Below are 25,348 nucleotides of genomic sequence, written 5' to 3'. Positions count from 1 at the left end.
CTTGTGACGCCGGGCAACGGACAAGACTTGATGGAGACAGAATCCAGATCAAAAAAGAGCTCGATGTTTTTCTAGACGGTTTGAGCATTCTGTATTCTGAAGGTAATGGAAGGCCATGGAAGCATTTTGAGCAGGGTGAGACGTGAACCAGTGTGGGTTTTATAATCCTTCTGGCTGCCACCAGGTGGGAGTGGTTTGAACGAGGTTGAAGGCAGCAAATGAGGAGGTTGCTGTGGTTCTTCTCTAGTTACAGGCAGCTTGGGATAGGGCTTTAGTAGCTGAGGCAGGGCTGAATCGCAGCCCTCTTAGGCACTTTGTGCAGTGAACAAGCATCTCTGCATGGGACACAGGGTAGGGGCAGGAGTGATGGAGAGGACTGGAAATACAAGATGTTTAGGAGGTGGGGATTTTTTTTTTTTTTTTTTTTTTTTTTTTGCCAGAGTCTTGGCTCTCTGCCCAGGCTGGAGTGCAGTGGCCTGATCTCAGCTCACTGCAACCTCTGCCTCCCGAGTTCAAGCTATTCTCTTGAGTAACTGGGATTACAGATGCACGCCACCATGCCCAGTTAATTTTTGTATTTTTAGTACAGATGGGATTTCACCATGTTGGCCAGGCTGGTCTCGAACTCCTGACCTCAAGTGATCTGCCTGCTTGGCCTCCCAAAGTGCTGAGATTATAGGTGTGAGCCACTGTGCCCGGCCAGGAGATGGGGTCTATTGGTCTTGGTGATTGAGGACAGCAAGAGAGGCATGCAGGATGACACCAGGATCCTGGTTTAGCTAAGTGGATGATAGCTGAGAGGAGAGAGCACAGGAAAACCAGTGAGTTAAGGGGGAAGAGGATGAGTTTTTTTCTGGCTGTGCTGAATGTTGGCCCTGAGTGGACATATCTAGGAAGTCATTGGATATGTATTAGTGAGACTTGAGGGGGAGTTTGGACTGCAGCTGTAGATTGGCTTGGGATTGGTTGTATAATACAGAGTGAGTGCAGAGAGAAGAAAAGGTCTAAGTCTGGGACCTGGGAAACCCCACCAGTTAAGAGACACCAACAAAGGATATGAAGGATGCTCCTGGGATGCTAGGAGCTGCCAAGAGGAAAGATGGAGGAGACTCTGCATGGGCTTGTTAGTTATCTATTGCTGCATAAAAAATTATCCTGGGATTTAGCACCTTGAAGCAATTAGCACACATTATCTCAGTGTGTGTGCGTAAGGGATCTGGGCATGATGCCACTGGGTGCCTCTTCCTAAAGGTCTTTCAAGGCTGTAGGCTAGGTACTGGCCAGGGCTGTTGTCTCATCTGAAGGTTCATCTTGAGGAGGGTCCCCTTCCAAGCTTCCTCACATAGGAAGGATTCAGGTCCTCATAGGCTGTTGGACTGAAGACTCAGCTTCCCAATGGCTCTTGGGTGGGGGTCTCTCCACAGGGCAGCTTACAACCTGGCAGCTGGTTTCTTTCAGAGCAAGTGAAAAAGAGACAAAGGCCATAAAAGACAAACACCATGTCTTGAAAGTGATATTTTGTCATATTCTCTTAGCTAGAAATGAGCCCTGAGGTCCAGCCCACACTCAAGGAGAGGAGGTCATAGCAGGGCTGGGGATTATTGGGAGCCCTCCCAGAGGCCACTGAAGAGAGCAATGTCCAGAGGTCATCTGGTAAGGACTAGGAGCTGTTGGTGGCCCTGGCGATGGTGGGTATGTCTGGAGTCAGACACCACATTGGAGCATGTTGAGGGGTAGGATGCAGTGAAGTGAGAAGGGTGAATGTGGGTTACTAGTTAGAGGCTGGAGTGCTTACATCACCCAGAAATGTATGGGTCAGAGAGGCATTCCCAGGTGTGGAATGCACTGTGAGAGCTGGCACAGGTGCTAGAGTGGGATGTGGCCTTTTCTCAGATGAGAGGTTCTTGGGCATGTTTAAACACTGGTGGGGGTGGGGTGAGTAGGCAGCCTCTATTATGGCCCCGATGGCTCTTGCCTTCTGGTATGCACACCCCTGTGTGATCTCCCAACAGCATAGGACAGACATGATTGGATGTCACTTTGAGGATTCAGTTACAAAATGACTACAGCTTTGCTCACTCTGAGGGAAGGCAGCAGCCATGTCCTGAAGACACTAAGGCAGCCTGGGACAGGCTCAGGAAGTGAGGACTTGTTCCACGACACATCATGCTGGGGTTTGCTCTTCTCGCATCAGTAGGCAAACAGCGCTGAGGCAGCTGCTTCAGGACATTGTGGAGTACAAGTCTCCTCCCTCCTCTGGTTCCACCATTTGTAGCCTGCGGCTTTCATCCTCAAGGGCTCCATGTGACCACTGCACCTCCAGGTACCACATCTGACCCCTGTAATGAGCCTTCCCTCAGCTGTGATCAAGCGCAGCCTTTTCCCTCCCTAAGAACTGCCCATTGGCATGGGTGTGAACTATGGGGGAGGAGCTGCTGTGGCAGTGGTAGGTGAGGTGGATCTACAATGGATTGCTTAGTCTCACAGCGGACTGCTGCTTGGCCCACCTGAATTTACATCTTAGTGGGCCTGACAGAACCCAGTTCACGAGAGGCAGCTCTGGCCTCATGGTCACTTGATGTCCCCTAGTCATCTCTACCAGGGTCCAGTAGCCTGGCAGACCTGTTCTGTGAATGGTGTCTAGTTCTCTGCTATAAATGGCCTGGTCTTGCTCCAGAACCCTAGGGGGCCTACATTGTGGTTTCGCCACCAGAGCTTGCTGTAAACTTCACACAACATGTCTTCCCACCACGTATGCCTCTAGTATCATGGGGTCTGTGGGTCCCATAGCCTCAGGGACAGCCTTTGATATCATGTGACCCAGAGATATATGGGTCAGAGCAGCACTTGCAGGTGTGGAATCTGTGACCTTCAGAACCCAAAGAGGCTTCAAAGCATTGTGCTTCCTCCCCTGTGATGGGGTGTGTGGGAGGATGTTCTGGTGTGCCGCAGATCACCAGACCCCTACAAACCTCGCTGATGTAGCAAGCCCCCACTTCTTTGTAGGGCTTAATCTTCGGCCTGCTGTAGCACATATATCTCATCAAATTTTCCATTTACTTGTCACCTCCTGCTCATCTATCCTGATTAGCACGTTGTCATTGACACGGTGAACCAGTGCAGTGTTCTGCAAGACATCCAGATGGCCCAGTCCCCTTCAGACTCTATGATGACAAAGGATGGGAAAGGTACCATTGGCCTGGGGCAAGACCATATGTGTGTACTGTTGTCCCTTCCTGTGAATGCAAATTGTCCCTGATAGGGATGAAAAAGCATGGTGATCAGATGGAAGGCTACATCCAGAGAAGCGGAGGCTGTGCTGATCTGTCTGTGCTAGCAATGACAATGACACCTGCATGGCACCTGTGGTCGGGGTTACCACTTGGCTGAATCTGCAACAGTCCATTGCCATTCTGTTTTTTTTTTTTTTTTTTTTTTTTTTTGAGATGGAGTCTCCTGTCACCAGGCTGGAGTACAGTGGCACAATCTCAGCTCACGGCAACCTCCGCCTCCTGGGTTCAAGCGATTCCCCTGCCTCAGATTCCTCAGTAGCTAGGACTCCAGGTGAGCACCACCACGTCCCATGAATTTTATGTATTTTTTAGTAGAGATGGGGACTCACCATGTTGGCCAGGTTGGTCTCGATCTCCTGACCTCATGATCTGCCCACATCGGCCTCCCAAAGTGCTGGGGTTACAGGTGTGAGCCACTGTGCTGGCCTGTTTGTGTTTTTTTCTAGGTCAGACTGACAAATCGAATAGGTATATGGTGGGGGATACCCTCCCACACATGCCTTTGATCTTCAAGGGTGGCACCAATCTCCACCATTTTCTTTGGTGTGTGATGTTATTTATGTGCTCTCTTGGCTGGGGTGGGTGGTGGATAGTGGGGTCTCAGAGGCTTTCACTCGACTATCACTCTCAGCCCATAGACCAAGGAACTAGTGCAGGTATTTTGTTTACTATGCAGGGTGTCTATCCCAGTGATATATTGAGCTCAACCTTGATGGTCATATGACAGTTGCACCCACTCTGCTTCTCACACTTAAGCACTACTATCTGGTCTCTGTTATTTGGGAATTGCTATCATCCCCATGGCCATCAGGGAGCCCAGTTCTGTAGCAGCATCTGCTACTGTCAGCCATAGCCACCCCTGAGTCTGCTGTAGGGCGATGAAGAACCTGAGAGGCAGAGCTCTGTTTATTAAGCTACTATTCATTGAAGGTTGCAGATGTCATGCTCTGTCAGGCGTACAGTGGACACTGCAGTGAATTAGCCATTGCCTCTGTTCTTAAAGGGAGAGAGGTGAAATAGATACCCTTAGTTATTTCACAAATACAACAAAATCCCACAGAAACCTAGTTATAAGGTCCCAAACTCAAGAGAAGAAAATGCAGAAATCCCTGAGTCTCAAAAGGCAGAAAAAGAAAAACAGAGGGGTAGTTTTAGGCCTGGTCACACATGTCCCATGACTTCTTTTTCCTGGCACGTGGTAAGGTGGGAGTTTCCTGCCCTCTGGAGGCTAGAAGCATGGCCAATTGAATGTGAGTGGGAGTGATGTGTATAACTTCTCAGCTGGAACTTGAGGAGCCACTGGATTCCCCATGCCCATTGTGGCTGTGGTCATTTGTGATCACACAGGCTGGTATTACCCAGCCTTTCTGGCGAATACAGAAACTGAAACTTAGGCTATGCACATTTGGATGCAGTCCAGGATGGGAAAGTCCCAGATGAAGTCCCAGAGGATCACAAGGTGGTTTCTTCCCCAATTTCCCTGTGTTTTTAGGGCAGGAGCAAGGGGAAGAATGGGGCCCACTCTCATTCCAGCCCAGTGGTGCTGTCATGGACTGTGAGTCTTGGGGTGCCTGTAATAACTGGGTGCCTGCAGTCTGTACCAGGCTCTGAGTCAGCCTCAGGATGCTGCAGGGGATAGGCAGGCGTGGCTCGGTCCTCATGATGCTGCAATTCTATAATAGGTGGGGAGACTGGACAGGGAGGCAGGTAAATGAAAACAGGCGAGAATTAAGGTGTTCGGAAGCAAATGAGACTGGACAGCCGCTCCAGCGAGGGTGCCCACAAAACCCGCTTGAGGACGTGATGTGGCAAGAAGCCAGCCGGGCAGGGGGACAGACTTGGAGACAGGAGCAGGAACTAGCCAAGGGACAAAAACAGAGACCCGCACGGCTTTCGTATGGTGAATGCAGCATAAATGCCAGGGGGTAAGACAGGCGCAATCAGGGAGGGCTTTCCAGAGGAAGCGGCCTGAAGAATTACGGAAATTAGAGTTGGGGAGAGGCGTCCTGGCTGTGTCACTTCCTCATTGCGCAGCTTTGGGCAAGTTATTGGACCTCTCCAAGCCTCAGGTCGCACTGTAAAACGAGACTATAATGACCTATAATGACCGCCCTACAGGGTTATTAAGAAGAGTGCCTGAGGCCCTGGCGGCACCCCGTGGAGCAGCGCGCTGGGAGGCGGCGGCCGCGCGGCGGGAGAGCGTGGCGCCGGGGAGGGTCCCCCGCCCGCCCGCCTTACCCTCTTGCTAACTCCAGGTCATCCCTGCAGGGCGCCCGAGGCGCCCACACGCGATGGGGCGGTCCCCGGAGGCTCAGCCCCGACGATCCGGCCGAGGCCCGACCGGAGGTGGAGCACGCCTGCCGCCAGCTAGTCCGCAGACAGCAGCACAGCTGGAAGGCGCTCAGAGTAAGAGGTGGCGTGTCCTCAGCTTTCCAGTCGTCGGTTCCGCCAGCTTTCCGAGTGAGAAATGCAGCCCTCTGTCTTCGGTGAAGCAGCGTCTCGTCTCCGCACAGCCTCCTGCCTGTTTCTTTAAGAGGTCGGCGGGCTGCTCCGCCTCTTTGGAATTTGATTGGTCTCTTTCACTTTTTTTCCTTGATGGCTTATTCCTATAGGCTGCTGGAGATTAGAGGGCGGGCCCTAGTGGTGCAGGAACTCGGGGACTGTGGGACAGTGGCCGTTTTCGCGGTTTGGGCTGGACGGAAAGGACTGTCCTGCCCTCTTGGTCGCCGCTGTCGGGAAGGTCTGCAGAGTGTCTGCGAGCCCGGCGGCCCAGGAGCGGACCCCGCCTCGCCTTTCCTGTCTAGCCCCTATTCCGCGGAGCCGGTCGCGCGCGTTTCTTGCGCGACGGTCCCCGGCTCGGGCCGCCTGGTCCGGCCCTGGAGGCCGGAGTCCCGCGGCCTGCGCCGGGTCGGTGCATACCCAGCGGCGGCGGATGGGCGGCCCGGGATCTCAGGTAAGGAGGGGCCTTCTCCCCGTCTCTTGCCGCAGCTAGTGGGGGAGTCCAGTCGCTCGCCCCGGCGGGAAACCCCGCTGCCGTCCCCTCCTTGCTCAGCGAGCGGCCCCTTCCCGCTCGGGCGCAGCTCGGACGGCCGAGGCAGCGTTTGGGAGGGAAGGCCCTGGGAGGAGCGCTGGGCAGTCGGGGATCGCTCGAGGAGCGGGGACACGCGAGGCCTGGGAGCAGGCAGGACGCAGCGGCGTCGGGCCGGCCTGGGTTGGAGGCAGTGGGGGGCGGAGATCCGGGCCTCGGCCACCCGGTCGGACGCGGGGTAGCGACACTGGCCCCAGCCTCACGGTGGGCGTCCGCAGCAGCCGAGGTGCTCCTGAGCCGAGCCTGCCGGGTTCGGGGCCTTGCTGCCCCGCGAGGCCGTCTCAAGGCCCCTGCTCCCCCTGGATTCGGGGAAGGCGGTTGGGGGCTGGCTTTGCCCCACTGCCTCACTGCTCTGCAGTGAGGAGGGGCTGCGGGGTCGTCCAGTCCCCAGCGGGGCTTGGCGGTGCTGGAGACTCAGTTGTTCCCATCCTAACCTGTTGAGGGCTCTTGTCGTGTCAGACCGTTTTCTAGGGGACCGGGTCCTGAGCACTCCCGGGGTACAGAGTAGTTAAACACCCAAATCCTGCTCGGGCACTGGAGACAGCTGAGGAGGGAGGACTTCTCAGAGGAGGTGGCAGGAGAGAGCTGGGGAAGAGCCAGCACCAAAGCCCTGAGGAACGGACCGGCCTAGCAGGTGGAGGGCAACGAGGCACGGCAGGGGTCAGGTCAGACTGGACCCAAGCTTCCCCTTTCTGTTGGGGACTCTGGCTTAGGACAGGGACCGTAGGCCTGCCAGCCTCAAGGCCGAAGGACAATGCAGGAGAGCAAAGTAATTTGGCCTCTGCCCTGTGGGACCTTCCCTACCACGTCCTTGCTCCAGTATTTGAAACCCGTTGGGGTGGGAAGCATTGAGGGCGCCGCTCCCCCAGGGTTTCCCATTCGGTAGCAGTGGGTGGGGTCTGGTGAATCCTATTGCACTGATGAGATCAGGGTAAGCTGAGTCCCAGAGAGGAGAGAAAAGGCCTTGTCCGGGCGCTCTCAGCAGGCCCTGCATTGCGTGACCACAACCTGAGCCTAGCCAGCATCCTGTCCCCCAGTCCGGTGGGAGGTGGGGGAGGCAGAGGCCCCTGGAATGTTGTGAGGCTGGGAGACTCCTCCCAGGTGGAAGAAACAGGCTGTCCCAGTTTCCTTGGTCCTGGGAGGCCCGGGGTTGCCCAGGGTGCTCTGCATCCTAGGAATTCCTCCTCTGAGAATCACCCCAGGGCTCCACCCCTTCTCACTGCCCTCAGGCCCCTTTCATGAGCTGACCAACCCCTCCCACTTCCTTGTCAGTACTTGGGAGCAGCTGTCTAAGAACTAAACAGAGAAGGCTGAGGACTGACCCCTTCTCTGCCTCTCCTCTCCTCTGTACAAGGTGGCAGTAATTGTCCTCTCTCCCTAGAAGTCATTGCCATGGTTAAGTGTGTCACCACGTGTAAAGCACTGAGCACCGTGTCTGCACATAGGAAGTGTGCATCCTGTTAATTAAAAATCAGTGCTGGCCAGGCAGGGGGCTCACCCGTGTAATCCTAGCACTTTGGGAGACCAAGGCCGGTGGACCATCTGAGGTCAGGAGTTTGAGATAAGCCTGACCAACATGGCGAAACCCCATCTCTACTGAAAATACAAAAATTAGCTGGATGTGATGGCACACACCTGTAATTTCAGCTACTTAGGAGGCTGAGGCAGGAGAATTGCTCAAACCCAGGAGGTGAAGGTGCAGTGAGCCGAGATTGTGCCATTGCACTCCAGCCTGGGCAACAGAGCAAGACTGTTTCAAAAAAAAAAAGCCAGTGCTTCAGTTATTTCATAAGCTTTGATTCATAATGGCAATGCTGGTATGGCCAGCAGCCCCATAACTCCAGTGTGGTTGCTGAACCAAGCAGCAGCAGCAGGGACAGCACCTGGGAGCCTGTGGGAAACACAGACTGTCAGCCCTGCCTCTGCCCTTGGGAGCAGCATCTGCATGTTAAATACACCGGGGTGGTTCCCACATCAGGTCTGAGAAGACAGCTCTAGAACAAGCCTGGTGCTCTTGACCCACAGCTGGAGAAACTGAGGCCCAGAGAGGGGCACCTGGCAAGTTGTTGACCGGGGGCCTGGGCTCTGGAGACAGACAGCCTGGATTGCGGGCCTGGCAAGTGGCTGCCTCTCCGAGCTCCACGTGCACAGTGCATAAGTACCTCCCTCCCAGGGCTGGAGGCCAGAGCACAGAGGTTGGGCGCAGAGGTTGCTATGTTGTTGTCAGGGAAGTAGGGGCAGGGAGAGCAGCTAACACCTCCTCTGCCTCTCCTCAGACCCCACAGCAATGGGGGCTTCCAGAGGGGTCCATGGGCCTGGGAACAAATTCCTTTCCCTTCCTTGCCCTTCAGCCCCTCCTCTGGTAAGAAAAGCAGCAACCAGGCTGGGCACATTGGCTACCATCTGTAATCCCAGCACTTTGGGAGGCCGAGACAGGTGGATCATGAGGTCAAGAGATCGAGACCAGCCTGGACAACATGGTGAAACCCTGTCTCTACTAAAAATACAAAAAAAAAAAAAAATTCCACTGGGCATGGTGGCAGTTGCCTATAATCCCAGCTACCTGGGAGGCTGAGGCAGGGGAATTGTTTGAACCCGGGAGGCAGAGGTTGCAGTGAGCTGAGATCATGCCACTGTGCTCCAGCCTGGTGACAGAGCAAGACTCCATCTCAAAAAAGAAAGAAAAGCAGCAATCACCTTTGTACACATATCACTTTTGTAGACATTTACCTTCCTGGTTTTGCTTGATTCTTATGGCAACCTTTTTAGGCAGGTGTTGTTGTCCCCACGATACTTGCAGGGGGAGTGACTCACCCCAGGTCACATAGCAAGCACGTGGCAGAACCAGCAGTGCAGCCCTGTCTGCCTGACTCCATAACCTGTGTTGGCTGGAGGTTTTTCAGTGATGAATTAGAGAAGTCAGACTCAAACTGGCCTAAGCAGAAAAGGGGATTTGTTGGGTTTTACAACTGAAAAGTCCAAGGGGGTAGGACTGGCTTCAGGTGTGGCAGAATCTGGGGGCTCCAGTGAGCTCATCAAGATCTGTCTCCATCCATGTCTCAGCTCTGTACTCCTCTGTGTTAGCTGTACTCTCAGGCGAGCCTGTGAGTGTAAGGTCTAGGTGGTACAGCTCTGACTTACTGAGCTCAGCAGAGAGTGTTTCCTCAGTTGTCAGTGAGAATCTGCCCTGAGACTTTTGCTCTAATAATTCTAATAATTTAGAGCAAAAGTCTCAGGGCAGATTTTCATTGGCCAGGTGATGGAACATCCTGACGGACCAGACTTAGATCACAGTTGCATTCCCTGGGTGGTGAAGAGGTGGAGTCAGACATCTTTAAACTTCCAAAGAGTCTAGGAGCTGAGATTCCCCCTCAGGAAAATAGTGCTCTTAGCAACTGGCAAGAGCCTGCATGCTGGGCAGGCAAAACCAGGAGAAGCCCACTCTGCCCTCCATACCCGGGACTCGGCCTGACTTCCCCCACTCTCCTCCTCCCTGCCCCTGTTCCTCCCCACTGCCTTCTCTGCCGCAGTAGGCCTCTCAGCTTCCTGGTGGCTGCTGGGTGCCTGGGCTACACCCTGGCCCTGCCTGTCCTGGGGCTGCGTGACATTCTGTCCTGGGTCAGAGCTGGCATTGGGCTGCTAGGACCAGGCATTTGCTCTGCCTGGTTTGGCTTTATAATAGGGGTGGGGATAGCCGGGCATGGTGGCTTGTACCTGTAATCCCAGCACTTTGGGAGGCTGAGGCAGGCGGATCACTTGAAGTCAGGAGTTCTAGACCAGACTGGCCAACATGGCAAAACCCTGTCTCTGCTAAAAGTTCAAAGCTTAGCTGGGTGTGGTGTACACAGTTGTGATCCTAGCTACTTGGGAGGCTGAGGTGGGAGGATCGTTTGAACCTGGGAGGCTGAACTTGGGAGGCAGATGTTGCAGTGAGCAGAGAACGCATCACTGCACTCCAGCCCAGGCAACAGAGCAAGACTTTGTCTCAAAAACAATTTAATAAAATAATAGGGGTGGGGAGGAGAGGGCTGTAGAATCTCGCTCCTTCATTGGGTGACTGATACTCTCAACTCAAAGTTACAAGTTATGATATCATGACACCAGAAGTCACGCAAGAAGAGAGCTGCATACCCGCTTCCAGCTGTAAGCTCCCCCATGCTCAGTGTGGTGGCCCAGCCCTCTGGGCTGCAGGAAGGCACTGTTCTGGACACCATGCCTTCTACTGCCCCACACAGACACAGATCCCCCCATGAGGCAGCAAATGCCTTTGCCTCAACCAGCCACTGGTCAGGAGCAGAAGGGCCACCCTTCTGGACTTTGACCAGAGTCACTCTGCAGGGCATGATAGCTGTAAGGACAGACAGTTACTCATCTGGTGGACTGTCCTATGCATTGCAGACATTTGGCAGCCCTGGACTCTGCGCACGAAAAAAATCCACAGTCCTCTGCTCCCTTGCAGTTGCCATGTCAAACTAGAGCAGCGCTCCACGCTGGCTCCACCCCAGAGACCACTGGCTGAAATTAATTGAGACTCAGCTTCTGGTGCTGGGGAGGGGCCCCTGCTTGAACACTAGGCTTTATAGAGGGATCCTAAACAAAATAGTAGCTTGTAAGTGAGGAAGAAGGGGACAGTGTCTGGTGGATAGTGTTGGCCTAAGTTGCAAAATGCCCAGTGGCTCAGGCCCAACTGTACCATCAGCCTTCTTTGGCCTCTTGTCTCATTCCCTGTGTTTGATTTGTCAGTGGGTCTTGTTGGCTGAGCCTCCCAAAGGTCTCCCAAATCTGTCTTTTTCACCCCTGCTGCTGCCACTAGCGTAAGCCTCTGTCTTCTCTTGCCTGGACTGTTGCCGGAGCTCCTCGTGGCCTCCCTGTCTCTGCGCCTCCTCCACTTCAGTCCCTTCTCACTGACAGCCCAGCCATCCTGTCCCCATGGAAACTAGACGCCACACTCCTCGTAACACCCTTCTGGTTGCACTTAGATTAAATTGCATGTGGGACCTGGCCCTGCCAACCTTTCTGGTATCAGCTACCCTGACTGTTTTTTGCCCTTGGGACAGGCCAAGCCTGTTTCTACCTCTGGACATGTGCATTTGCTTTCTCTCCCTGCAATGTTCTTTATTTCGATCTTTCCAAGGCTGGCTCCTTTTTATTTATTGAGATCTCAGTTCAAATGTCACCTTGTCTGACCACCCAGTCCAAGTAGTACCTTTATATTCACTGGGATTTGGGCTTAGCTGTTGAAACAAAGGCTAAGATAATAAAATAGATTACTTTTATCCATTGCATGAAAGCCTCTGTGCAAGCTGTCCAGTATGTGCATGGAGGCCCCATTGTGTTGGGGACCCAGACACCTTTCTCATTGCTCTATTACCCTCAATACAGGGTTTCTGCCTCCTGGTCTAAGGAGGCTGCTCTTGGCTCCCACTGTGGTATCCATATTCCAGCCACACAGAAGGGAAAAGGGCATGACCTGAAATTGGCAAATCTCACTCCGCTTGTGTCCAGTTGGCTAAAACTCAGCCACATGGCCACACCCAGTTGCAGGGAAGCATTGTCCTGGGAAGCCATGTGCAAGCTGAACTCTACAGTTCCATCACTAAACGGAAGGGTAGATATTGGGGGACCCAGCAGTCTCAACTGTGTTTCTTATCATTCTGCTCCATCTCTCTGTTTTCTTCTGTTAGTATTTATCTCCAGAAGCTTGCTTTTTTTTTTTTTTTTTGAGACAGGGTCTCACTCTGGCCCAGCCTGGAGTGCAGTGGTGTGATCATAGCTTGCTGCAGCTTGGATCTGTTGGGCTCGAGTGATCCTTCAGCCTCAGCCCCCTGAGTAGCTGGGATTACAGGTGTAATCCCAGGTGTGGTACCACCACACCTGGCTAGTTTTTTAAACTTTTTGTAGAGACAGCATCTTGCTGTGTTGCTCAGGCTCATCTCAAACTCCTGGGCTCAAGTGATCCTCCCACCTCAGCCTCCCAAAGTGTTGGGATTACGGGCATGAGCCACTGCACCCTGCCAAGTTTGCTCCCTCCCACCAAGTTTGCTTTTTAAATATGGGTTTCATGCTTGTTGTTGGCTTCCCTTCGCTGTGAGGGCAGGGCCTTGTCTTCCCTGTTCCCTGCCATGTCCAACCACCTAGACTTGTGCCTGGCACTCAGCAGGTGCTAGTTAAGGTCTGCCGAGCAAATGAAAGCATATGTGAATGAAGGGTAGGCTTCTTTGCTCCCCTCCCAACAGTAGGGAAAGAGCCATTTTCTTTCTTAGGATCTGCTATGTGCCAGACATTTGTTCTCTTTAATATACCCCATCACTCTGAAGATTGCAGCTATGGCCTCATTCTATTATGTTTAATTAATTAATTCATTCTTTTTTGAGGCCGGGTCCCACTCTGTCAACCAGGTTGGAGTGCAGTGGCGCAATCGTAGCTCACTGCAGCCTTGAACTCCTGGGCTCAAGCCATCCCCTCACCTCATCCTCTCTAGTAGCTGGGACTACAAGTATGTACCACTATACCTGGCTAATTTTTGTTTTTTTTTTTTTTTGAGACGGAGTTTCATTCATGTTGCCCAGGCTGGAGTGCAATGGTGTGATCTTGGCTCACCACTGCCTCCACCTCCTGGGTTCAAACAATTCTCCTGTCTCAGCCTCCCAAGTAGCTGGAATTACAGGCATGAGCCACCATGCCTGGCTAATTTTGTATTTTTAGTAGAGGCAGGGTTTCTCCATGTTGGTCAGCTGGTCTTGAACTCCCGACCTCAGGTGATCCACCCACCTTGGCCTCCCAAAGTGCTGAGATTACAGATGTGAGCTACCATGCCCAGCCTTTTTTTTTTTTTTTTTTTTTTTTTTTGAGACAGGGTCTTGCCCTGTCACCCAGCCTGGAGTGCATTGGCACGATCTCAGTTCACTGCAACCTCCACCTCCCAGGTTCAAGAGATTCTCCTGCCTCAGCCTCCCAAGTAGCCATGATTACAGACATGCGCCACCATGCCTGGCTAATTTTCATATGTTTTAGTAGAGATGGAGTTTTGCCATGTTGGCTAGGCTGGTCTCGAATTCCTGACCTCAAGTGATCCTCCCACTTTGGCCTCCCAAAGTGCTGGGATTACAGGCATGAGCCACTGCACCTGGACAATTTTTGTATTTTTTGTAGAGATGTGGTCTTGCTGTGTTGCCCAGGCTGGTCTGGAACTCCTAGGCTCAAGCACTCCTCCTTCCTCAGCTTCCCAAAGTGTTGGGATTGCAGGTGTGTGTCACTGCACCCTGCCGTCCTTATTTAGATGGGGACATGATCCCAGAGCCAGTGAGTGGCCCACTGGAGAACCTGAGCCCCAACCCATGGCCCGCCCCCTTTGGAGTCTTCCCTCCCTTTCATCCAGAGGTGGTTCTGGTGTTTGAGAGCTTGGACGAGCAATTGGAATACTCCTAAGTACCCCCAGCCCTGTCTTGGGCTGCTCTTGCTCAGGGATGGCATTAGCGACAACACAGGCAGGGCTCCTGTTGTGTTTCTGCACACCTTGCTGGCAGGCGTTCAGCTCACTGGGCTGCTCCTTGCTGATGGGGAGATCTGGGTCCTTGATGTATCGTTAGGGCACATCTTTTTTACTTTTTAAAATTTACTGAAGTGCACCTATGACCTATGAGTCATCAGTGTGTGGCTTAATGAATTACCACACAGTGAACATGCCTGCAGCTGTTCACCCAGAAGCTGGCAGGCCTCCCGCAATTACCATGCTCTTTATCTCCCCAAAGGTGCCCCATCTGCATTTCTCCACGGGTCGTACGCCGGTGGACCCTTGTACCTGGCTTCACACCACATCACTTCTGAGAGTCGTTCATGTTGCCTGTAGCAGCGGGTCATTCTTTTTATGCTGTGTGGTGTCCACCATAGGAACCTACGACAGCCTGGGGCTGCATCCACAGCCTTTACTAGTATTCCTGGTGAAGCAGAGTCACGTCACGGGCATCTGGCCCAATCTGTTCAAATCATTCTAAATGTTCACACCTGTTATGTTCTGTGCCCCAGGCCACACCTCAATCACCCCGAACTCCCTGCAGAAGTATCTGTTGCTGTCTGTCCCCTGAGAGTCCTCTAACTCAAGAGTCTTGGTTTTCTGGCCAGACCCTCAGTCCCCCAACCCCAGAGTGGCTACCAGGATCCCAGACCACCAGCTCTCCTGTCTTCCAGGCTAGACTCGATCTCTCATGCTCAGAGTATCATGTGGGCTCCTGGCCTTTGGGCCCACCCTGTCCCCAGCTTCACCCTGCAGCCTGGCTATTGCAGACACAGCTCGCCCTGCACCTCTGTGGTACAGCCTCTTCCCCAATGCCTGTCTTCACTTGGAGACGTCCTGTGCATCTCCTAGGAACAGCTCAGTGTCCCCTCCATGTGTGTCTGCTGTAGCAGAGGGAGTCAAGGGCCAGAGAGTGCAACTGAGGAGGGCATGGTGCCCAGCTCTGGCCCTTAGCAGTGCTGTGGCCTCACATGAGTCCGTGGCCTCTGAGTTCTGCATGGTGTGGCAGGTCGGGACCACAGCTGACCACTACCAAGAACTCTTCGTGTGTGTGCCTTGTTTGAGGCACTTGGTATCACCACAGCCCACTTGTTACCCCCATTCCGTGGGGGGGACACAGGCACGGAAAGGACAGTAAGGAAGGGGCAGGGCTAGGCTGTGAACCCAGAGGCTGTGCCCTCACCCATGCTGCTCTCATGGGCCCTCAGGACTGAAAGGAGCCAAGTGTCTATGCCTTGCACATGGAGATGCTCAGCTGAGGGGGTGGCTTTCTTATTGTTTGCAGGTGGTGAAATAGAGCCTGAAATGGTGGACTGGACCCCTGCCTGGGGGATTGGGTCATGACCTGTGTGGAGCTCCACACTGAGCTGCACTGGGTGGGGATGGTGGTTTATAGGGGTGCTCTGTGCAGCCCTCCTAATTTTGCCCTGGGAGTCCCAGGTCCAGAGGAAGGAGGACAGTGGCCCAGGCCACACAGCCCCTGCACTGCTCACCCAGCAGCTCTCACTCCCCTAGGGCTGGCTGCTGGCAGGATGGACACCCTGGAGGAGGCAACTTGGGCCAATGGGAGCACAACGCTGCCCCCACCCTTGGCACCAAACATCAGTGTACCTCATCGCTGCCTGCTACTGCTCTACGAAGACATTGGCACCTCCAGGTGGGGCAGTCATAACACTGGCAGGCTCGCTGAGTGTTAGTGGCTTTTTCTGGTGTGTGGGGAGGTGGTGAGGGTGGACCAGATTGTGTGCTGCAGATGGGGGTGCATATGTAGCCTTACTAGTGAACCAGTTCCTGTGCGTGTCTGCCAGGGTCCGGTACTGGGACCTCATGCTGCTCATCCCCAATGTGCTCTTCCTCATCTTCCTGCTCTGGAAGCTTCCATCTGCTCGGGCCAAGATCCGCATCACCTCCAGCCCCATTTTTATCACCTTCTACATTCTGGTAAGTTCACTGCAGTTGACAGAAAAGCCAGCTCCAACTGGCTTAAATAAAAAGGGAATTAACTGCTTCTATAATGAAAATGAGCTTCAGATATGACTGGATCCAGGCAGTTAGATGATGTCATTAGGATCTGTTTCTGCATCTTGGCTCTCTTTGGGACTTAACTTGTATGAATTCTTCCCATATGGTGTCAAAGATGGCCAAGAGCAGCTTTGAGCTGACATCCTGCCTCTACAACTCAGGTAGACAGTGCTTGTTTTCTGATAGTGTAGACTTGGGATTTCCTCTGACTGGCCCACCTATGATGCTCATCCCTGAGCCAAGCTCTGTGGCTAGAGCAAGGAGAGGGGCACTGTGAAGCTGGGAGGACAGCATCAGCTTAGCCGGACCATATGGACTGAGGGAGGTGGTCCCTACGACAGAATTGGGGAGCTGGTACTAGAGGGGAGGGGAATGAATGCTGGGTGGGGAAAAATGTCCACTGTATCCTCCATCCATTCGTTCCTCACATGTCCATTCTGTGAAACCTCTTTGGAGAAGACGTCTTACTTGCTGGGAGAGCCTGCATTCTCACCACTTGGTGGTCCTGGCACATGTTGCCTGGGGAGAGGTGTCTGGGCTGTGGTCGAGAAGGCAGCTCCAAATGTGGGCTGTCCAGGTATAGGCTCCAGGTGTGGATGGTCTGGGTGCAGGTTCCACGTACAGGCTGCAGGTCTGGGCTGTGCAGGTGTGGGCTGCAGGTGGAGGCTTCAGCTGTGGGCTATCCAGGTACAGGCTTCAGGTATGGGCTGGCTAGGTATGGGCTTCAGGTGAGGGCTATGATGTTCATGTGAGCACCTGTGAGGCCGCCTGCATAGCTGCAGCCCAGTGGGAGCTTGGCAGACAGTAGGCGTTTTGCAGTTTGTTGCTTTTGCTGCCTGCCCTGCTGACACAATTTCTCATGGCACAAAAGACAGAGTATATATGGATCTGGGCATGTGTCAGAAAACCCAACTGAGAATCATAGAAGCCGGTTTCTGACTGAGAAACTGGGAAGTTCCTGGACCTCAGGCACAGTAGGATTTTGGGGCGCAGCAGTGCTGCTGGAGCACCATCTCCATCTCCCTCTGAGCCTGGGAACTCCCCAATGGCCCTGCTCTCTTGCCATCTCCCCTTGTGGCAGCAGGGTGGCACCCATGGTGCCAGGCTTGCATGCCCTCTGCCTGCCTTTCCTGGTAGCTGCATCTGACATCATGGGTCTCTCATGAGGCTCCCTTGGGTCCCATGCCCTTCCCTGAACCAGCCCTGAGGCCAGGGGAATGGCACACACCACTGGCCAGTGCTGCTGCATCCCGGGCCCATCCCTAAAGCCAGGAGCGGTAGGCTCAGACTCACCCAGAACCACCAAAGTGGGCATGAGGAGGGAGAGGAAGGGGATGGATACCAGGCCGGTAAGAGCCATAGATGCTGAGCAGGCACTTTTGTGAAACCTGCCAGGCCAGTGGCTTCCTCAGAGGTCTCGGCACCTCTTCTCAGTGACCTTTCCTCCAGTCCTGCATGCCTCAGAATGGAAACCAGGAATAAGATAATAACAGCAAATGTATACTTGGCCCTTCCTGGGTGCCAGGCAGGCTTCTGCTGCATCTGTTAACCCATTTGACCCAACAATCAAACTCAGTAGGTTTTGTTTCTGCCCCCATTTTATAGATGAGAAAGCTAAGATACAGAGCCAGGAAGCAGCAGCCTGCTGCTTGTGATGTGAACCTGGCCCATCTGGCTCCACCATGCTCACCTACTAACCAGCCCAAGGCTGTTGGTGCTAGCTAGGAAACTGGGGCCCCGAGAGGGGAGGGCCAGGCCAGAGGCCACCCAGAGCAGGATTTTGCAGACCGTCAAGTCTGCAAGTCTGAGAGCCTTGCTTCCTGGAGCCCGCTCCCTGCCTCCGAGTCCCACCCTGACTTGCCCCTTCCTCCTTTCCAATCTCGGCAATCAAAGGGTCCTGTAGATGTGGGGTAGGCTTGCCACCGCTGCCAATGCAGAGGCTCTTGTTCCCTGACTGCCACACCACTCCCTTGCCCACCAGGTGTTCGTGGTGGCGCTCGTAGGCATTGCCCGCGCCGTGGTGTCCATGACGGTGAGCACATCGGATGCTGCAACTGTTGCTGATAAGGTGCGGCTGGGCCTGCTGAGGGAGGCTGGGGAGGCCTGGCCTGGGCTGACGCTCTGCCTACTCTGCATGCAGATCCTGTGGGAGATCACCCGCTTCTTCCTGCTGGCCATCGAGCTGAGTGTGATCATCCTGGGCCTGGCCTTTGGTGTGTGTATTACTGGGCTTTTGGGCCCCAGCGATGCTCTCCCTTGCCCCTTCCTGGCTGTGGGTTGACCCTGGCCTGGTCACGGGCTGGCTCCTGTGTACTGACCAGCACATTTCTTCCAGGCCACCTGGAGAGCAAGTCCAGCATCAAGCGGGTGCTGGCCATCACCACGGTGTTGTCCCTGGCCTATTCCGTCACCCAGGTAAGAGGGTGGGTGTGGGCAGGAGACACCAGGAGTCAGGGCACCAGGCACCCACTGCTTCTGGGCCTGGGTCAGGTTTCCAGTCTTTATCACTGTCAGAGCTCTAAAACTTTGCACTTGAGAGATCACATGAGGTACTTGTTACCGAGGCAAGTTCTGGTGTCCCTGGGAGATTTGGAACCGGTAGGCCAGGGTGCTGGGGTGGGAGGCTCAGGACTTGCCCTTTTAACAAGGAGCACAGGTAGGGACAGTGCAAGACCCCCCTGAGAAGCATGCATCTAGAGGCCCCATTCTTGGATTGGGGCCAGGGACTGCACTTTGCCCATCTCTGTCCCCTGCCCTATGTGACTCATACCAAGACTGGCCAGCTCCGGATGCTGCAATCGGGTGGGCAGGATGTGGCCAGGGAGCAGGCTGGGGCAGGTGACTTGAGGGTCAGGCCAAGAGGCTGGACTTAGTGTGGTGGAAAGCTTAGGGGACTTTGCATCGGGAAAAGCCCCTGGGAGGGAAGAGCCTTGAGATTCCCTTCATCCCTTCCTGCTTGCCCCTGCAGGGGACCCTGGAGATCCTGTACCCTGATGCCCATCTCTCAGCTGAGGACTTTAACATCTATGGCCATGGGGGCCGCCAGTTCTGGCTGGTCAGCTCCTGCTTCTTCTTCCTGGTGAGGTTCAGGCTGGGGTGGCTGGGGCCTCAGGGCCAGGCAGGGGATTGGATGCCTGGGTTCCTGGTTGTGGATCTGGGCTTGCACCCCCAGCACCTTCTCAGCCCTGCCTGTCTCCATAGGTCTACTCTCTGGTGGTCATCCTCCCCAAGACCCCGCTGAAGGAGCGCATTTCCCTGCCTTGTGAGCAGCTGGCCAGCAGCTCTGGGACAGGCGGGAGCAGGAGGGGGTCTGCTGGGCCACTGTGGCTGGGAGCGGGAGAGCCCTGGGTGAGAGGGAGGCCTAGAGGGGCCCTGGGGGATACACCAGGCTTGAAGGTGGTAGGTGCAGGAGGCAGAGCCTGGCCTGGCCGGGGCGGGAACCTCATGATTCACCCTGTCTGGCCCCCAGCTCGGAGGAGCTTCTATGTGTATGCGGGCATCCTGGCGCTGCTCAACCTGCTACAGGGGCTGGGGAGTGTGCTGCTGTGCTTGGACATCATCGAGGGGCTCTGGTACATGGGGGCAGCAGGGTGTCCACACTGTGGGGGCATGGGGAGGTGGGTGGCAGAGTGTCCACTCACTGGGGGCATGGAGAGGTGGGCAGCAGGATGTCCACCTACTGGGGGCATGGGGAGATGTGGAGGGGACAGGCTGTTACCCGCTTGGGGCATGGGGAAGTGGGGGGTGGGCAGGGCAAGGTTGTCTATCCGCTACAGGAGAGGGGTGGGTGAGGGGCAGGGCATGGCATCCACCACTGGGTACATGGGGAGGTAGGAGTCAGGGCATCCACCCACTGGGGGCATGGGGAGGTGGAGGGCAGAGTGTTGACCTACTGAGAATGTGGGAAGGTTGGGGACAGAGCATCCACCGGGTGGGGGCATGGGAAGTTGGAGGCAGAGCATCCACCACCTGGAGGGACGAAGGGAGTGGGGCGGCTAAGGGGGACAGTGTGGGACTGGGAGGCCCCGTGCTGACTTGTCTTCTCTGCAGCTGTGTAGACACCACAACCTTCCTGTACTTCAGCTTCTTCGCTCCCCTAATCTATGTGGCCTTCCTCCGTGGCTTCTTCGGGTGAGTCTGTAGCCGCCAGTGTCCCCGCGTGGCTGCCGGCGGAACTTCGCCTTCTTCCCCCACGGGTGCAAGGATTGATGCTGAGGGGCTGTGTATGCATACAATGTGCATGCGCAGAAAATACACACATGCACATGGGCACACGTATACAGATATGTACATGCAAACAGATATACGCATAACCACCCACATGTGCATGCACACATGTGCACATACGGGCATTGATGCACAGGCAGGCATAGATGCACAGGCATACACACATGCACATACACACACAACATATGCACATACAGACACAGACACATGCACACAAACATGCACATGCACACCCACATGCATGCATACACACGAACACACATGCGTTCGACATATACATGCATGTAGATATGTGCCATGTACACACATGCATACATATGTATGCACATTGCATATACAGTACACACAGACAGTCTTTCCGCGAGAGAGAGAGAGAGAGAGAGAGACAGAGAGAGAGAGAGAGAGAAGCTATGCATATTGTTCTGCATTGCTGGGTTTTTTTTTTTTGGTGTGGGTGCGGAGTCTCACTCTGTTGCCTAGGCTGGAGTGCAGTGGTGTGATCTTAGCTCCCTGCAACTCCCCCCTCCTGGGTTCTAGTGAATCCTCTGCCTCAGTCTGCCAAGCAGATGAGACTACAGGTACATGCCACCAAACCCGGTTAATTTTTTGTATTTTAGTAGAGAGGGTTTCACCGGGTTGCCCAGGCTGGTCTCGAATTCCTGAGCTCAGGCAATCCACCCGCCTTGGCCTCCCACAGTGCTGGGATTACAGGTATGAGCCACTGTGCCAGTCAAAGTGGTTTTTATTTAATAATATATTAACTCATTCATTCACAAGCATTCATTGAGCACCTACTATGTTCCAGACACTGCTAGAACTAGAAGTTGCAAGGCCTACAGTGGATGCAAATCCCTGTCCTCATGGAGCTTGTACCCTGCTGGGAGAAGATCTAGAAGGGAGCAGGTTTTGGGGTGGGAATTCAGTGGGATTCTCTGGGAGTGGGTACACTGCTGTGTACATGTGCATCCGCAGAAGCATCCATGAGATGGGATGCTGAAGACATGGGATTGGGGGTTCTACTCTAGGCCTCTGATGTGGTTGGAATGTGGGTGCTTTGCCCTCCTTTCTCACCTGCTGGGTCTTGGGGGTAGGGGTTCAGCCTCCCACCTGAGTGAAGCTGGGAGAGGGCCAGACTGTTCCATGGCCCCATCTTGCTTCTGCACACATGATTTCTCTCCGAAGCCTCAGGCTCCTTTTTTGTAAATTGGGTGTGGTGTGTCTCCCTTGGAGAGCTGCCCTGAGGGCTGCGGGACCAGGCCAGGGTGAAGTGGGTGGCAACATGAGCAGCAGGGGTCACAGGACTGGGAGCAGAGGCCACAGCCAAGTCTTTCCTGAGCACTTGGGCAGGCGCTGTCAAAGGCTCATGATTTATGTTCATTCATCCTCCACACGGGGTCCACGCACCCCTTTCACCATGAGGAAGCAGGCACAGAGGCCCCCTGTCCCAGCTCACACAGCCAGGAGGAGGAGGGCTGGGTTCCAAAACAAGTCTGGATGGGCTCTGGGGTCCAGCTGACAGGCCGTCTCGGGGTGGGTAACAGGCAACTGTTAGCTGATTCCTTCCTTATCTGGTGGCCCCATCAGCCTGGAGGGAAGGCTGTTCCTGAGTCACTCATCAAGGCTCCCCTGCCCCTCTCTCCCACCCATCAGCTCGGAACCCAAGATCCTCTTTTCCTACAAATGCCAAGTGGATGAGACAGAGGAGCCGGACGTACACCTACCCCAGCCCTACGCTGTGGCCCGGCGGGAGGGCCTGGAGGCTGCAGGGGCTGCTGGGGCCTCAGCTGCCAGCTACTCGAGCACGCAGTTCGACTCTGCTGGCGGGATGGCCTACCTGGACGACATCGCTTCCATGCCTTGCCACACTGGCAGCATCAACAGCACGGACAGTGAGCGTTGGAAGGCCATCAATGCCTGAGAGTGGCTGTCAGAGCCTGCAGAGGACAGGCCAGAGAGGAGGCCAGAGGGCCCAGAGTCCCTGGGGGAGAAGGACCAGGTCGCGGGACCTTCTGTGGGCGGTAGCCCTGTGCAGCTCTGTTCCCACCGTGAGTCTGGAGGCCCCCACCTCCCTGGGGCTCCTGATCCCCTTTGCCATCTCTGCTGTCACTGGGGACCCTCCTCCCCTTCTCACCTGCTGTCATCCTGCTCAGCCACATGGCCCAGGCTTTCCTTCCAGGGCCATGCTTGGCAAGGCTGGCCAAGGGCACCCTCCTTCTCTGCACCCTTGGCACAAGGGCAGGGCTGGCTCTCCCAATGCCTCCATCCCATCCCCATCGTGCTTTGGCCTCCTCAAAGCCCATCATGGTGGATGGACTGAAGTGTGTATATTTTCTTGATCTATTTTTTAATAAAAAGGAAAAGGAACAGAAGGTGTTGATGTGGAGGTTTAGCAGGAATACCAAAACCTTTCGGAGGCTGGTTTCTCCTAGGAGCCTGAGGACTGGGTGAAGGGCTGGGAGGCTCAGGGGGCCTCTGTTTGCTCAACCAAGGAACAGTCCCCAGTAACCAAGCCCTGGGCTGGCTGCTGGGGAGGCAGAGAGAAACAGGATCCCAGCCACCCCTGCTCCTGGGCTCATCTGTCCGCCCGGGGGACAGACATGAAGAGAGAGGAGAACTGTGTTTCTGCGAGCCAGCACCTGTCTCTGCTGTGTTGGAGACACACACTTTCCTTAGGCAGCTGCTTCCCTCTGCTCAGCTCCAGTAAATCTCAGAATGGACTTACCATGCCGTCTGTAAAATGGGGAGAAGACGATCTGTCCTGCAGGGGCTTTTGTAAGGACTGGAAAACAGTAAGTGCAAGTGGCTGGCATACTGTAAAGAACAATAAGGATGGCTCTTATTTTTAGCCTCCAGAATAGTGCTTGGTGTGTAGTAGACCCTCAGCAGACAGGATGCAGGGAATGATGTTTGTCATAAGGATGGGTGTGGTTGGCTGAAAATGTGGGTAAATCAGAACAAAACACTGGGATCATGAGATGTGAGTACGGGAGAGAGCCCCGCGTATCCCTGCCGCTACCCTTGTACCTGAGTTTGGCTTTGAACTTTTTGGCAGCTGGAGTGAAAGGGAGTTGCTGCCAGTTATATAATTCCCAGTGTTGGAGAGGAGGGTCCCACCCAGGACCCAGCCAACTGCAGGCTTCCTTCGGAGCCTGGGGAGGTCTCAGCCCCAGCTGTCAGGGCCATGAGGGTCAGGCTGTTGCCTGTCTCCAAGATTAGCCTTTTTTTGGTGTGGGGAATGGGGTGCTGAGGGTACCAGTTCCAACACAGCTCATGTCTGTGGGGCAACATGTCAGGCGCGCTGGGATCCAGGACCCGGAGGGTTGGTAGTGGGCAGGGTACTACCACCTTGGTGGTATGGCCGGTGAGCTGAACTCCTGGGCTGCAGTGGGTACTGTAAGGTGCCCCTGAGTGGCACACTTTGCTGTGGCCTCTCAGCTCATGTAAAAGCCTGGTAATTTAGGGAAGGCAAGCTCACAGGGCATGCTGAGTGGGGGTTGGGGGCCAGTGGGGATTTGACCATCAAATCCACATGCGGTCCAAGATGGCAAAGAGTCAGCTGAGGTTTGCTGGGTGCAGTGAAAGAGCAGAGAGGCATCAACAGAAGAAAGACCATTTTTGTTCTGTTTTTAAGTTTGATTTTTAAAAATAGGCCATATATGTACATGGCAAAAAACAAAAAAAACAAAGGTTCATGCCATACAGGAGGGTATTTGGTGGACGATAAATTTCCCTGTGTTGCACTGAGTTTCTCTGTTCCCCACCCCTGCGAAGCACCCAGGGTCTTCATAACCTTCCAGAGCCATCCCGCGTTCACACCAACGGTGTGTATGTCATCTCTATTTCTGTAATGTTAACGTTCTGTAGCTTGCTCCAATGCATCTTGGAGGTGATTCCATGTCAAGTAGAGGACGGCTTCACTCCTGAAGCTGTATACATATGGATATATGGCAATTTATAAACCAGTTCCCTTGGGTTGGACTTTTGTTTCTGAAAGATTTTGCAACAACAAACAAGGCAACTTCAACAATCCTTGTAAATTTGCTTTGGTAACTCATGCAAGTAGAATTGCTGAAGCACACACTCTTAATTAGTTTTAATTACTCTTATTAGTCTTCTGCAGAGATTGATAGTTGTCCTCCAATATATGTTGTTGTTTTCTTCCATTGGAATAGAATCCCTGATTTTTAGCTGGATGCACAGCTATTTAGAATAAGGACTGCATTTTCCAGCCTTCCTTGCAGATGTGTTCTGGCCAATGGATATGTATGCATGCATATATATCCCTATAGATAGGAGGTGGGCCCTTCTTTCCTGCTGACTGGGATGTGCTTATAAGGGCTGGAGTCTTGAACCATAGGGTAATCTGGGGAATGGAAGTTTCTCATTGCAGTGCGACAGGATAGAGAGCCCACGCCACGGACACCCTACCTTCAGATGACTTTTGGAACGTGCGAGAGAGATGAGTGGCTAGCTTGTTCAGACCACTGTTGATGTTTCTCTCACGGCTGAACCCAATCTGAGCCAACACACCCATTCAAAGAGGCTATGCTGGCTTGCATTTCTACTGGCACATTCTCACCAATGCGGTGTGCTCGTCGCATTTTCAGTCTTTCTGAAGAGCCTTGCTCAGACAACATTTCCTGTCTGATGTCTGGGTGGGAACAGGCATTAGGCAGAGGAGCGGCAGGATGCAGGGGTTCTGGAGTCTTAACACGGTCAGAGTTCACAGAGTTCACTGTATGTGGTCACAGTCCAGCCTCACCTTCCTGCTACTGCTGCTCATGGACTGTGGACCTTGAGAAGTTCACAGCTTCTCCTTAACCCTCAGTTTCCTCATTGGTGGCATTGGGTAACAGGTGACTGGTTGTCACCCAGTATCCATTTTTTCCTCCCTCAGTAACGGCACCCTGATGTTTGTGGGTCAGTGGAGCACCCACCTCAGAGGTGTCACCCTTGAGAATTTAGGGAAGAAGACCTTTAGGAAGGGCCCTCAGTTGCTGCCAAGCCCAGTGCCAGCCCAGGCATGGATCTGAAGCAGCGGAGCTCTGAGACCTGCACGCCCCCTGCCCAGAGCACCGGAGGATTGAACACATGGTCAGTGATGAAATGGGTTTGCCAGGGCTGCATGACAAAGTACTACAGATGGGGGCCTTCAACAACAGAGCTTTATTTTCTTACAGTTCTAGAGGCTGGAATTCCAAGATC

At 54.0% G+C, this 25,348-nt stretch overlaps 1 protein-coding gene across 4 annotated transcripts; it reads left to right on the top strand.

The window, feature by feature from the left end:
* The first annotated feature begins 84 nt into the window (after positions 1 to 84).
* Positions 85 to 24,377, top strand: TPRA1 (transmembrane protein adipocyte associated 1). 4 transcript variants are annotated; one of them, XM_032271899.1, is made up of 11 exons: positions 85 to 102; positions 15,410 to 15,551; positions 15,703 to 15,835; positions 17,898 to 17,984; positions 18,057 to 18,129; positions 18,252 to 18,331; positions 18,885 to 18,995; positions 19,118 to 19,178; positions 19,386 to 19,488; positions 19,967 to 20,047; positions 21,794 to 24,377. In XM_032271899.1, the coding sequence occupies exons 2-11, from the start codon at positions 15,427 to 15,429 to the stop codon at positions 22,059 to 22,061; spliced, it is 1,122 nt and encodes a 373-aa protein (XP_032127790.1). In that variant the 5' UTR covers positions 85 to 102; positions 15,410 to 15,426; the 3' UTR covers positions 22,062 to 24,377. The 4 variants fall into 4 exon arrangements, with proteins under 4 accessions (XP_032127790.1, XP_032127788.1, XP_032127789.1 ...); XM_032271898.1 differs by lacking the exon at positions 85 to 102 and adding an exon at positions 5,621 to 5,829; XM_032271896.1 differs by lacking the exon at positions 85 to 102 and adding an exon at positions 5,931 to 6,246.
* Positions 24,378 to 25,348: the final 971 nt, after the last annotated feature.

This window comes from Sapajus apella, unplaced genomic scaffold, assembly GCF_009761245.1.
Source record: "Sapajus apella isolate SASKATOON/1434 unplaced genomic scaffold, GSC_monkey_1.0 scaffold260, whole genome shotgun sequence".
Taxonomy (NCBI): domain Eukaryota; kingdom Metazoa; phylum Chordata; class Mammalia; order Primates; family Cebidae; genus Sapajus; species Sapajus apella.
Note: the sequence above shows the minus strand (reverse complement) of the source record. Positions and strands in the feature narration are given on the sequence as shown.